We start from the raw sequence: 14,308 nt of genomic DNA on the forward strand, positions 1-14,308 counted from the left end.
TTGTGCCAAGGGGAAATGGTGTTTTAGCGTACAATTCATGAGTGTGTGTGCCTGGAAGAACCTGCTGGGTGCACTCAGTGATTAGCAGGTGCGCTGATTGGGTGCCCAGCATGGATTACTTTATTTTGAATGGACATTAAGGGTCCGCCCAAAAGCTTCTTAGGAAGAAAAGTTCTCCCTCTTCCTCTCCTTCCAGCTCTCTGCAGCTCTCCACTCCTGCATTTCCCTTCCTCCCCCTCCTCTCTCAAACCCCACACCCCAATCCGCACTGGAAATCCCGCCCAAAACCCCTGCGTCGCTCCTCTCTTTCCTTGTGCTCTCCCTCTTTCCAACCCTAACCAAATCCCCACCCAAACCCTCTTGCATCCCCTCGACTCTATTTACTGGTTTCCCATGAACTTTGTAGGGAAATCCAAGAAAAATCCATCACAGATGACTCAAAACCAGCATCTTCTGCCTCGCTTGATTAGCGAATTGGTTCTATAGAATTCAGTGTTCCAGGTCTTTATGGTCGGCTTCATTTTCCAACTAATACCATGTTATCTTGTCAAAGGCTATAAGGTGCAAAGACACTCGTCTTTTCAACTTCCAAAACCATTTCATAACATTCGATCTTGAACTGCAAGTTGGAAATATTGTTTCATACCCTGTTCGCACCTTTGATGGCCACTAGAGCGTGTATAGGGCCGCCTGTGTTTTGGTCCAATCTTCAAACTAAACCTTGGCCATAGCAGGCTCTTGCATCTCAGAATGTCATTCAATTGTTGGCGCAATCACTAATGATGGGTTGGGTTCTTTGCCATATACATATCAGTTATCAATCGAGTCTGTTGGGATTTTGAGGCTATATTCTCACTCTAGAGAGAGGAGTTAAGGCCTACGTGGAATCAAGGGCTCTTGCATTCAGACTTCAATTGCCTAATCCCCACCTGGTTTTGAGCCTGTAAATTGAGAGAACCGAGAGATCCATGGATGTAGAAGATGCTTCCTTGAAAAGCTATGCAATGGAGAACTTAACACTGGCTACAATGTCTCTGAATTAGAGGATTTAAAAGGAGGGGGGGTTATTATGATGCGTATACTACCAGTTACGGGAGATGTGCAATTATAGATACAATACAATGTCTTCTCGAGTAACCTTTGGGCAATGGAAGGATGAAAAGAGGATCGCATGAAAGATTTTTGAAAGTGGTAAGGCAATGCTGATGTGGATATAGGGAGGAGAGGAGAGGAGAGGAGAGAAGAGCGGTATGAGGGGTTTGGGTGGGGTCTAAGAGAGCAGAGGAAGTGAGGGAGAGTGCAGAGAGGAGAGCAAGAGATGATGTATGCATGGGGTTTTCAGTGTACGTGGCGCTTGAATTCCATTCAAAATATGATCCACATTCAAAATGAAATAGCAGAGACGAAACTTTGGGGAACCAGCTTCTCACAATAATTTACATTCAACAAAATGTACCTTTCATTCAGTTCATTTTTTTTTTAATAAAAAGAGAAACACTACAATATGAAGCTGAAATCGATCATCGATTCCACTACACACAGAAAAAACCATATGTTCAGGAGAAAAAAATAAAATCGAAAAACAGAGCAACCCCCATCCGAGTCAAAAAGCCCCAGATAAGGTTGAAACCAGTCCTAATGAACTCTATTTCTCGAACACTGTACAAAACAAACTCCGCCAGAAGAACCAAAAAAAAAAAAAGGAAAATAAAAAAGAGAGAGAGAGACTCCACAAAATTGCATGCATAATATGATACCAGTCTTCCAGTCTTCTATTAATGATGTATGCCATTGCCATTTGAGTAAAAGCTGCTTTTCAAGGAGCCATTGGTGGAGGGTTTAGTCGGGCTTCCGTTTGCTAAGTATGCCACTCCATTGCTTGAACAATTCTTCGTGTGCATTTTGTTGACAGACTGCACATTTTTCGGATTACTTTTCAACTGATGGCTTGCTGCTCGAATAAGACCTATCAGAATAGCAAACAACGTATTACATTAAGATGAACCAGTGAAAAATATTCCTAAACATATCAAGCAGTTTCATAATTTTTACATGTTTGTATGGAGCCCAGGCTCTAAACAATCAAATTAAAGCCTACCTTCAAATAGTGTTAAAAAATGCGGTTTCATTACTAGAAATCTTTGTGATAGCTTTGAAATATATTTTTATCTTTATTTATAAAGTTTAAAGCTTAAAAAATAGTGTTGATCGACGGATCTATGAAACCTTGAAAACTGACGGTCCAAAAATGCGTTACAAAATACATCATTTCCAAAACTTGAGATCCATTTTTTTCTCATGTCCATGCATCTTAATGTCGTCAATTTGAAGATATTTGGCATCAAAACAACCTCTTCTAGTGAAAATTTTGAGGCAGGCTCTAATTTGATTGTTTAGAGCCTTGGCTCTATATAAACGTTTTACATATGCTGGGGGAGAAAAAGCATTATGTTTAAGTTTTCAAGCAGGAGATTTCATGTTTTTCAACAAAAGATAAAATAATACCTAAGAAAACTGCAGAAGGTCTTCCAGGTCTCGACTTGAATTCAGGATGAAATTGAACACCAACAAAGTAAGGATGACCACGGAGCTCAAGGATCTACAAAAAATACAACACACCCCAATAAGAATATATAAAAGCTGCACCAAATGATAATGAAAAAGTTTCAAGCAAGACTTCCCATTATTAATTAATCTCATCACAGAAAAAATATTTCCTCGTCACCCAATGAATAAATTGTAGTCACTAGCTAAAAGAAATAAAGGTAAATATACATTCGACAATTCATACCTCCATTCGTCTGCAACTGTCGTCTTTACCGACAAAAGATAGACCGGCACTTTCAAGTATTTCAACCATATTAGGATTCACCTGAATAAGTGACAAAGGTGACAACCATATATATATATATGAAAAAATGGAAGTACGAATGGGAAAACCATACTGGAAGCACCATTTCTGCAATATTGTTAAGAAAAAATAAAAATAATTGTTTGAAAGGTTGTGTAAAATAGTGGACCTCATATCGATGTCGATGCCTCTCATCTACATATTTGGCATAGCCATATCTGGTAAAGGGATGCAAGCAAGAAGATAATCCACTTAGTTGCATAAGATACAAATTTCAAATGAAGTTGATCTTCGTATAGAATATTGATAATGAGTTCTAGTTTCTCACACCTAGCAAATAAAAAAAAAACAAATATGCTAGTGCTGTCAACTTCCTTTCTTTCTCTCTCTCTTTTTTCTTTTGAGCATAAGAATAGAAAATAATATAAAAAGTTTCAAAGAAGCATAAAAAATGGTAGCATTGACTTCATTTCTAAAACTCGAATTGAACAGGTAAAAAGCTCTAGAGGGCATGTTAGTCCTCACAACTCGGCTGTGATGCAGTCCTTGACCTGAAAATATGTCCTCCTTGAACCCAGACGCATTGTACCTCCCATATGAGTTTTTGAACCCTGAATTGAATGGAACCAAGTCCAAAAAAAAAAACCAACCAAACACAGCCAAAGGTAAAGTACCAGCTTACCTCCCAAGGAAGAAAGCAAAGAAAAACAAACTAGCACAAGATACTCACCTCTGGCATAAAAATAACACATGGGCTTGTGGTGTCTGGATCAAATTCGGTACTATTTGCATCTTGCAGACCAAGGACCTAAGAAAAGAAAGTGTGGCTAACTGAGCATATGGATATTTCTTTTCCTTTTTTAAGTCTTAGAGCATCTAAGGATGTATATTTCTTTTGATGGGTAGCTGAGAAAATTAGCAAACTTCTGAGACCAAAATTCAATACATGATTAGATAAAACATACTGAGCGAGAAAACTCAATGACAGCAGTTTGCATTCCTAGGCAAATGCCAAGGTATGGAATATTCTGTTCTCGAGCGTATTTTGCAGCAATGATCTTCCCTTGCACCCCTCGGTCCCCAAAACCTCCTGGGACTAGAATTCCATCTGCACGCTGAGTTGAGATACCATACAGTATAATCAAAGGATGGGAAAATCAGATCAAACAATTTTCGCTTCATACTTTGATAGCTAATGATGTATAACATAAAACAAGGACACTCTATAGAAGAAAAATATTTGTCGAAAGGGAAGGTACATGATGTATGCTATATACTCCAAAGAGCATTGACCAATAGTTCTTGACAACAGACATCAGAGAATAATTGTAGTGGGGAAAACTGGGATATTCAACCATTACGATTAACCTTCAATGTCCATAATTAAGATGGATGCAAATGCCTCCTTCGGAGTACTATATGTTCAATTAATGTATGATTTTCCCCATAAAAAGGTAACAAACTAAGGACGCCATCATATCCCTAGCAGAGCAGCCTCTATGGAAACCAAGCCAACATATATTTTTATAACAACAAAACCTAGCTCACCTTTAATCCTTCCCATGCCTCTACATGACGTTTTGGCATCTGAAAAAGAGTGTGTTTAACAGTCAACTGACAACTCCAAAATTATCAAAATACATATAACCATCAAAAGAATTGTCCAAGATTGGAATACCTCTCTTGCAGCTGTATCTTCAAGGTCAGCAGCTGGAACCCATTCTATTTCAAGTTTCCTGGAATATGAAATTGAAGCATGCAACAGGGCCTAAAGACAAGCATAAAAGAATTTCTTAATTGACTCTAATACCCAAGTACTTGAACTGCATCCATAGTATTAGACATAGTATCAAAGAGCAGACACATTATGTCTCCAAACAAGATCCATGTTAGATACAAAAATGAACCCCGCAACCAACAAATGCAAATGAAAATGATAATGATGCGCTCCACAAAAACAACAAAAAAGGCGTTAATAGAGGAAGCAGAAAGCATTCGAAGAGTATAGAAGACGTTCAGAATCTGAGAACGGGAAGGAATCTTTTCCCCTAAAACACCAACTTTTAGAACATGAGATTCTCAGCATATATATATATATATATATATATATATATATATGATATAGTGCAGTGATTTCATGCAATGGATGTATCATGGTATAATGCAACCACACTTCTAGATAACCATGTTTGTGGTATTTGTATGACCTAAAATTTAGCGCACACTCTCTTCATCTCAATAATCAACCCAAAAAGAAAAAAGTTCATTTTGAACCCTAGATATGGTCAAAATTAGTCCCCTCTAACAACAAATCTAGGCCATTCATTTGGTGAATTTCAAGATCTTAGCCGTAACAAACTCAAAATCATTTTTTTCTTTTTTAACAATGTTCATCTAATGATAATAAAGCCATCTAAAAAAAATGAAAAAGAAAAAATCCTTCTAAGACCTAGATCTAAGCATCTTATCAAAATGGATGGCCTATGTTAATTGGGCTAAAAAAATACTTTCTAGGTTTCATTTTTAAATTTTTTTTTTTGTGATTGTTCATTAGAATGAAAAGAGTGTATTTCAAAATTTGGATCAAACAAATGGCCCTAACATGGTTTTTGAAGATTATTGCATTATACTATGATACAACCGTTGCATGAAATCACTGCCCATATATAAATTTTTTTCTTGAATTACTCGACCAACATCGCTTTCATTTTGGGACCCCAACTTTCATTCATCATACAGTTTGAAACTCCTTTAATTGAAGGGTGTCTTGGACCATTATTAGGGATGTTTCTTTAAGGTCAAGTCAGGAATAAAGCTATTCACATCACAAAAGACACTAATCTGCCTCTGTTGAGAATAACGAGCCCCATGAATTTGAGACTCAATTTGTCATCAAGACAAGACAATGGCAATTCCTGAGTCAAATAAAAAAGCCTATGAAGTAAGCATAGCAGGAAACCACCGAGCAATCTCACATCACCATCAAGAACAATACCATCACACATTGAGTTCACTGGAGTGTTGGATCCACCCTTGTTCTTAGCATAAAAGGACCAACAGAGAGTACTGACCCTCAGCAATAACATTTTTATACTAATCAAGATGATCTTTTTTCAAATAAAATAAATCCATTTTCTATCAAATAAAATAAATCCAGCATGCTACATTTTACAAGTAATCAAGTTTACTTGGTCATTTCTATCACTTCATCAAATTTTTTGTTCCATGCAGCACGTAGGCCAATTTCTCATGCCTATGTGTGCAATTTATGTTCGTGTGTGTGTGTATACAGAGTCCCAAAAACACCACCCGTAAGGTGTGTTTGCATGGCAAGACAGCCAGATTTAACAAAATTAATGTCATTCTATGATAGGGGATCCAAGAGTGGATGGAGTAATATTCCACATATCAAAGCCCAAGCAGAGGTAATATAATGGCATTGTTAGAATAATTGCAGAGTCAATGATAAGAAAAGAAAGTTCATATGTGATGCATTACCAAATCAGCCATCTCTCTTTGCATTTAAAATCCTTCATTATTTTCAGTCCAAGTATATATGAAACGGTAAGAACTGAACCATAATGTCATGAACTATAGTAAAAATTCAGGCACCTTCAAGACAGAGAGATATGAATCAGCCAATCCCGTGTATTTACCAACCATTGCAATTCTGACCTGAAAGACACAACAATGACATATTAACCTCCAAAGAAAAGGCCCACTCAAAATAAACAAGTACACAAATCTTCAGAACAAACCGGAGTGGTCAGGTTGTCACAAAGTTTGGCCCTAGCAGTCCATTCATCCAATACAGGTTGTCTAGCGACCCTGTGATGGTAAGGAAACAGTTTATGATATTAATGAAGCCAATCAACTAGGTATTTTCTTATAACATCCAACATGAAGACTAAAAGATTATAGCTAAAACAGGAAATTGACTGAAAATACAAACCCCAAGAGGTTCAGCCCTTTCAAAATTGCTTCATGTGCTCTCTGATCCTATCAAAATAGAAATTGCAATGTGGTTGGTGTTAGGAGATATTCAACATCAAGCATGATTCTCAACAAAACTATGATTCTAAATGATTTCAAGAAACAAGATGAAGATCGAAGTATTGATTTTTCTTACAACAAAGTAAGCCAATGAAAATGCATGAACGATATATTTATCATAAAATCAAGGATCATCAAGATGAACCTACTCTTAAAAGCAATGGTATGTGCCAAATGTTTGAAACATCATAAAGCGTAAAGATGTTTGCTGACTGCAAAAGGAAAGATCCAGTATAGTTACCATCGACATACCTTGAAAAAGACAAACAATAAACAGACCACCATTCACACACTAAATAGTACAGAACTTCACAAAAAAAAAAAAATATCATTAATAGTCTCAAAAAAATATACCGGAACATGGCAAAATTGAGAAAGTTTTTCCTTCACATTGTCTTCCAGGGCCTGTCCAAGACAACCACCAATAAGAATCTGAAACTGCTGTGCATGCTTGTGCCACATAGTTGCACAAGCATGCATACGTGTGAAGTCACCCATGGCAAACATGAGCACACAATTAAGTTTTATTTACATTTGTGCAAAGTGGGAAGAGAAAGGGGGAAGGGGAGGGGGGGGAGAGAGAGAGAGAGAGAGAGAGAGAGAGAGAGACTGTAGCACTGCGGCAAGCTAAGATGTTTGGCGTCAATCCCAATCCTCTGAGCTCCCGAACACTATGCTGAGTGGGTTTTGTTTTCTGAAAAATGAAGAGTTCATTGTCACTAATACTCCCATGATTCACCAAAACTACATTCCGTGGAGAAAAACTTTTAATAGACATTCCAGTTTATCCAGAAGCAAATGAGGCTTCTACAATCTGGAATATCCGTTCACATGAATAAACATCCCAGTCGAATAGGACTCAATCCCCACAAATCACTGCAGTGCTGAGTTACCTGTTCACCAACAACATTTAAGACAGGTACAAGACTGACATGAACAAGGCAAAAGTTACCGGGTCCTGAGAAAAATAGATCAGTTATAAAAATAATAAGTATCAGGACAAACAGGAACACAAAATTTTGGAGAAGAATTTAAGAGCTTCTTTCCCCAGCTAGGTTGGTCCTTACCAACACGATAAGAGAACTGGCGCAGGGCTTCAACGAATGGCATAGACTCAATATCACCTGAACCAAGAATGCAAAGATCAATAGTTGTCAAGCATCAGTAACATTATTAGCTATTAACAATCGACCAAAACCATGCATCAGTTCATCAACAAATATTCAGAATCGCATTTCAATAGTTAAGAGCTGCTAGTTCCCCAGTCCATCTTGAAAACTTTCCCTCTTAATCATGTCATGAAATATGCTCCATCTCATGCTCAATCATAACAGACTCAAAACCAACCCCAAGCTTGATTACAATAATAATAATAAATAGCAAAAATGATGATAGTACTAGTCGAAGTAGTAGTAATAGTAATAATATTATCATCATCATTATCATAGATATAATCATCATCATCAAGCACTGGGACCAACAAAAAAAGGTAAATCTTGTACAAGTATATCACCCATGAATAGTACAATTATCAGATGTTTTCAGTGCAAAGAGTCCCTATTCTGAATGGATCCTACAATGACATTTCCACAACCAAAACTAACTGAACTACCAACTTATCTAAATAAATCTTTACCAACTGTGCCACCCAATTCTATGACACAAACATCTGCAGGCCCTTCTTTCCCATCCACAGGAATCATAGCTACACGTTCGATCCACTCCTGAATGGCATCTGTAATGTGAGGAATCACCTGTATAATGCAAGAAAAGAAGCGGTCAGGGCATGGATTCAACTAAGGTTTTCAATATAAAACCATCACGAACGGATATAAAGACAATGCAAACCTGGACAGTTTTCCCCAAATAATCCCCTTTCCTTTCTTTGTCTATAACAGACTGCGAGGCATCAGGCACAAAGATATATCAAATATAATCTAATTAGCTAATATATATATATAAAAAAGAAATTTAAAACTTACAAAGAGCGTAAACCTGAGAAAGCTTTAAATCAACAACCTTCATTGTGAAGTACCTGGTATATCTTCCCAGTGGTTATGTTATTGTCCCGAGTCAACTTGACATCAAGAAACCGCTCATAATTTCCAAGGTCCAGGTCAACCTTCAAAACAGGAGGATGAACCATTGATCATCTAAGCTAAACTAACCATTTTATTACATTTTCAATTAAAAAACTGCATAATGTATTTGCTGAAAGAAGACTACAATAAGTTTTTACATCGAGCACAAAAGAAACTTGTTATGTTAAGGTTGGAAACAAGAAAAAAACATTGGGTAACAAGTATCATGAAAATAGATGCATAAAATACTTATATCCCAGAAAATCAGAACAAGAGCTTTTAATCATCTACATGCCTAAAAATTATATGGAATACAGAAAAGGAATTAGAAGGCTATAATAAAACAACTACAAAAATAATCAGTAAAATGACATTTAACAAGTATACCTCACCACCATCATCTAGGACAAACACCTCCCCATGTTCAAAAGGAGACATGGTTCCTGCATCAGTATTCAGATATGGATCTGCACAGGTTGAAGAAATTCATGGCTAAATAAAATCTCAAGAATAGTAATTATCCTTCTTGGCAAAAAAAGAAAAGAAACAACTAAAGGGGAAGAAGATTGGGACAAAAAAATGGACTTGAAATTTTAGCAGCTCAATGGTCTAATACCTGACTTTTGAAGTACACCATGGAAATAATTATAAAAAAGATTGAGGAGTTGACATAGCAAGATTTTCAGGAGAAAAGAATTACAAAATATGAGAGAAAAGGGAATATATTATAGAAAAAAGCAACAGTTATAAAATTGATCACTGTAACCATATTCATCCCAACTTCCAATAAAAAAACTAACATGGGGAAAAACTCCTCAGTCATAAAGAAAAGAAAGACAGGCTATTCCAAGTAGGAAATAAACTTTACACCTTAGCCTTCATAAAAGAAAAAAGCCAAAGAACCATGTAACAAAAATTTTCTGATCTGAATCCGAAAGCTTTAATTCTTTATTCCCATGTTGCAATGCCAACTTTAAAACCCAGGCCACTTTTGTAAAACAAACAGAACAAGGATTGAAGCTAATCTAATAAAATGACGAAGGGAAATGTTTTCATGGTTAATAAAAAAAAAAGCTACGGCAAATGGAAGCCTGATTCTCTTGATCGATGATAATTCCTAAGAGATTTGTAACATAGGCGTTGTCTATTCTACTTACGGCAGGCACAAAGCCAAGCCTCCAAATCTCAGCAAGTATACCCTATCACATTAGAAAACAACCCAATGTTCTTAAAAAGACAAAAAAAAGAAGAAGCAAACATTAGTTAAACAGACATCAACAATACAAAATACAAGAAAAGCTAAAATGAAATCGACAACTTATTTTGGAAATCGCCAAGACAAAAATATTCAACAACATGAAACAATTACAAGAAAATCTTAGCTAAAAAGTTAAAAACAAAAATAATCCAAATCTGAATTCGGGCTCAACATACTAAACAAAAAAGGCATCACATATTTTTCATAAGATAATGACAATGAGTGAACTAATACATGACTTTAAAAATCCCCCGCAACTGAGAATACCACAAAGAGCACATTTGGTATTGGCGTGAAAATACTTTTATGAAAGTATTTTCACATGACAGAACTCCCCCACATGATTAGGTGTACCAGCTTTTTCACACCAGATTTTTCACATCAATTGGTACTAACACATTTTTTCACACCAATTGGCAGCCAATTGACGTGAAGAAACTCCAACACCTAATCACATAAGGGAGTTCTAGTTCTTTCATGTGAAAATGCTTTCACAGAAGGATTTTCACGCGTACTGAACTTGCTCTAAAAGAAAAAACCCAAATAGCCCCTTTATTCACTTAGATAAAAGAAAAAAAACCGATTCCAGTATATCAAAGCTAGCATGCTTAAATTTGGTTTTAATAGAAGATAAAGAAAAAACCACTTTACAATTACAAAGATAAACTCACAATCCTCACCACAGGCACGCGTCTTTCAACATATGAAGAAAAGAACCAGCCAAACAGTAAGAACATTCAGAACCGGCCAAATAGGAAGCAGTTGCACAGCCCCTACCCCACAGAGAGAGAGAAAGATAGATATAGAGAGAGAGAGAGAGATGACCTATCTTTATTGAAGTGACTCGAAGGCCACATGCTTTCAAAACCAGACCGATGCTGCTCGCCGTAACACCCTTTCCGAGTCCACTAACCACACCTCCAGATACCAAAACATACTTCATCCTCAATCACACCTGAATTACAACCTACATATCATGCATAAACATCGGTATCAGTGAAAAAGAAAAAAACCAAATCTTTCGTAGAGATGAGGGGAAGATGCAGTTTTTGGAGAAAACAGTAGAAAATGTCTATGAAAAGACAGTGAAAAGAAGTTTCAAATATCCATGAAAAAGTTTGTAAAAAAATAATGGTAAAAGAAAAGAAACGAAAAGAAAAGAAAAAGAGGATTAAAGATTAGAGCTGACGTAGTCAAAAGAAGAATGCCTTTTGGGAACCTGAAGATAAAAGATAATCCGATAATGTGAAAGAAGAGGAAAAGATCGCATGTTGGACGGTCAAAAGGATAGCATTTTAAAGTCCCAATCCATTGAAGGAACGGTGAAAGGTTATATAAAGATCAAATGGGACAAAAACAAAGATAAAATGGATTTGGACAGGAAAAAGTAGAAAGTAGTGAGAAAACATGTATTCTGGATAAACTACGCAATAAATTGAAAAAACAAAAAAAAACCCCATTTCGTCGGCACTAAGTACAAAATCCCCAACAAATTAAAAGAAACACCTAAAGAAAATCATAAGACTGCTCAAAATAAACAAATTACAGTTTCTTGCACAAAGTTTTCTGGAAGAAAACAGGTTTAAAAAAAACATTAATGGAAAATATAACAAAAAGAGCGCTTAGAGTGTGAGGAATAAAATGTTAAAAACACAAATAAAAGAATAAAATAAAAGAAAAAAGGTATTTAGAAAGGATTAAGAAAACCAAATAGATTGATAAAGGAAGTAAAAAAGAGACAAAAGGAGAGCATAGAGATACAGAAAGTGAGGAATAACAGTAAGAGAACCAAGAAACCTCAACAAAACCGGAAAGCAAAGAAAAGAGAGAAGAACAAATGAGAAATAACAGACACACACAGTGAGTGTGGAGTAGATTGAAAAATGGAGAGGCATTTACAGGTACACAACAAAATAAAGAGAAAAATGCAGAAAATGTAAAATAATAAACCCCCATGTAGAAAAAGATAGAGGCATGTAGAGAGAGAGAGAGAGAGACTTGGGCGAGAGAAGAGTGAGCAATTCTAATGAATAAGCGTGAAGTGGAAGGGATACGAGTTGCTTAGTTATATAGGCAGGAAAAAGCGTGAGGAAATGAAGTTAGAGAGAGAAAGAGAACCGAAAGAGTGAAACGATATGGAAAAGCGCATAGAGAGAAGGAAGCATTTTGACCTTTATATCGAAGCGTGTTACAAAAGAAATGAAGATACCTGCCTAGAGAGAGAAAGAGATAAGCGAAGCCGGGTGCTTACTTTCTCTCTCCTCCTGGCTCTAGAGAGAGAGAGAGAGAGAGAGAGAGCTCTTATTCTCTCTCCTCTAAAGAAAAAAAAGGAGCAAAACCTGTAAAATAGGTATCAGGAAAAGGGTAACAGAATTTGGACCCTATTTATAAATAGGTAACAAAGCCCTTGCTTGTCTTTATGTGACCAACGTTTTAATTTTCCATAAGAAATTTACAAAATTACCCCTTGTCCTTTCAGACAATGACAATAACGATCCGTTACATTTTTTCTGTTATGGTGTGGAAGCCATGTTTAAATGGGAGAATTAATAAAAACCTTCTTCTATTTTTGTGAGGTGGAGAATTTTATTTTATTTATTTTTTGACGGAATGAGGTGGAGAATTAATAAGAACCTTCTCCTGTTTTTTTTTTTTTTTTAAGTAAATTAGGGACTACGGACTTTGTTACAAGGAATCAAACAATTTTAGACAATGTACAAGGAATCAAATGTGGTAGCTATCATTCTATCAAGTCATTCTATCAAGGACTCTACCCTTCGTCCGACCATTAGGCACCATAGTGCTCTTTACTACTTTCATCCATGCCTTTTTTGGGCTTCTTCTTAACGTTATGGAGCTTTCCGTTTGAATCAATTCGCCTCGGTGCTATTCTACATCGATAGTGCATATGGTTAGCTCACCTAAGTCTACATTGTAGTTAATAGTCTATCAAGGTTTGTACCCTCAGTCATACCATCATTAGGCACAATATCTCTTCCTACTACTTCCATCCATGTCATTTTCAACCTTCTTATTACCGTTTTAGAGCTTTTATCTGAAACCAATTCACCTCGATGCTATTCTACATATACTTATCTTATGGCTCATTGGAGCCACCCCTAAGTTCCTTCAGCTGTATTTGGTCGGGGTGCCTGGGTTCATGGGTGCATGCAGGGTGGGTCTTGTGGGTCACCTCGTGCGCCTGGTTTTCCCCCTCTTGGACAATCGTGTGGCCTCACGAGTGGTAAGCTCGCGTGTCTCTCTTGGTGTCACTTATGTGTGGATAGACGTGTCCAACTTGTGAGAGGATTTTAAAGAATGGGGAAGAGATGGATTGAAGCACATACTTCACCATGGTTGGGGTCATGGGAAAAGCCCTAGCAAAAATGCCCTCTTAAATCACTTCACGAAAGCTGTCCGACTGTATGCCAGTACGGTTTGGACGAACCTACTTTTATAGTAAGTTAGGCCCATAATGGTCCCAGAGGGTCCGATTGAACCGAAATTTGATACCTGGGGTTTTTCGACATTCTGAATTCAATGGTGTGGTCTGTTACTGTTTTGAGACCAAGAAAATCTGGCTGTAGTTGTAGGGTCCACTTTCAGCATGATAGGACCTAAACTTGAAAATAGAATTTCGTTCTGATCATATCAAAACTTATCAAAATGTAATGAAACTTTGCGAATGTCTTTCAGGTATCACAAGCTACTCTTTTCATGAATTTTGAAGCTGTTTCGATACTTATTTAGAAGCTACCTAGTTTTAAGCTTATTTTTGAAGTGTTCCCATGGTCTAGCAGTGTTTTGGGTATTAGCATGACCATATTGCTAATGGCTCTCTCCTTCTTCGCTTGGAGGATGCAAGTACGTCAAAAATGGCGTAGAATAGTATTCACTTTAAATTTTATCCGTTTTTGTCTTGCCACTTGTCTATCTTAATATCCTCATCTCAACTACACTCATTATAGTATATATTGTTTCTTTACTGCCCGACCTTCCGTCCCATAAAATATGGTTGGTTTTGCAATCATCCTTTAAATCTTCCCCTTCAATTTCATTTGGTAT

At 36.7% G+C, this 14,308-nt stretch overlaps 1 protein-coding gene across 28 annotated transcripts; it reads right to left on the reverse strand.

The window, feature by feature from the left end:
* Positions 1-1,435: 1,435 nt before the first annotated feature.
* Positions 1,436-11,188, reverse strand: LOC18448968 (uncharacterized). Of its 28 annotated transcripts, none has more exons than XR_016059059.1 (22): positions 11,069-11,188; positions 9,373-9,452; positions 8,940-9,026; positions 8,753-8,803; positions 8,541-8,658; positions 7,972-8,028; positions 7,798-7,862; positions 7,515-7,598; positions 7,259-7,309; positions 7,054-7,116; positions 6,804-6,850; positions 6,610-6,679; positions 6,464-6,526; positions 4,530-4,587; positions 4,400-4,438; positions 3,817-3,966; positions 3,582-3,659; positions 3,403-3,462; positions 3,021-3,069; positions 2,792-2,872; positions 2,506-2,599; positions 1,436-1,966 (listed from the first exon to the last, which is right to left on the reverse strand). XR_016059059.1 is itself a non-coding variant. In XM_020676431.2 (22 exons), the coding sequence occupies exons 1-22, from the start codon at positions 11,184-11,186 to the stop codon at positions 1,776-1,778; spliced, it is 1,812 nt and encodes a 603-aa protein (XP_020532090.1). In that variant the 5' UTR covers positions 11,187-11,188; the 3' UTR covers positions 1,436-1,775. The 28 variants fall into 28 exon arrangements, 15 of the variants coding, with proteins under 15 accessions (XP_020532090.1, XP_088727691.1, XP_088727633.1 ...); XR_016059055.1 differs by having other exon boundaries at positions 3,377-3,462; XR_016059021.1 differs by having other exon boundaries at positions 4,530-4,619.
* Between the last annotated feature and the right edge of the window lie 3,120 nt (positions 11,189-14,308).

This window comes from Amborella trichopoda, chromosome 1, assembly GCF_054954075.1.
Source record: "Amborella trichopoda isolate Santa Cruz 75 chromosome 1, AtrichopodaSantaCruz75HAP2 v2.0, whole genome shotgun sequence".
Taxonomy (NCBI): domain Eukaryota; kingdom Viridiplantae; phylum Streptophyta; class Magnoliopsida; order Amborellales; family Amborellaceae; genus Amborella; species Amborella trichopoda.

Coding starts and splice junctions, on each gene's coding strand:
- LOC18448968 (XM_088871507.1), bottom strand. CDS start 11,186: ATGAAGTATGTTTTGGTATCTGGAGGTGTGGTTAGTGGACTCGGAAAG. Junction 9,453..11,068: donor AGTCACTTCAATAAAGATAG/GTCATCTCTCTC, acceptor CAACCTGTGCAG/ATCCATATCTGAATACTGAT. Junction 8,804..8,939: donor CCACTGGGAAGATATACCAG/GTACTTCACAAT, acceptor GATGCCTCGCAG/TCTGTTATAGACAAAGAAAG.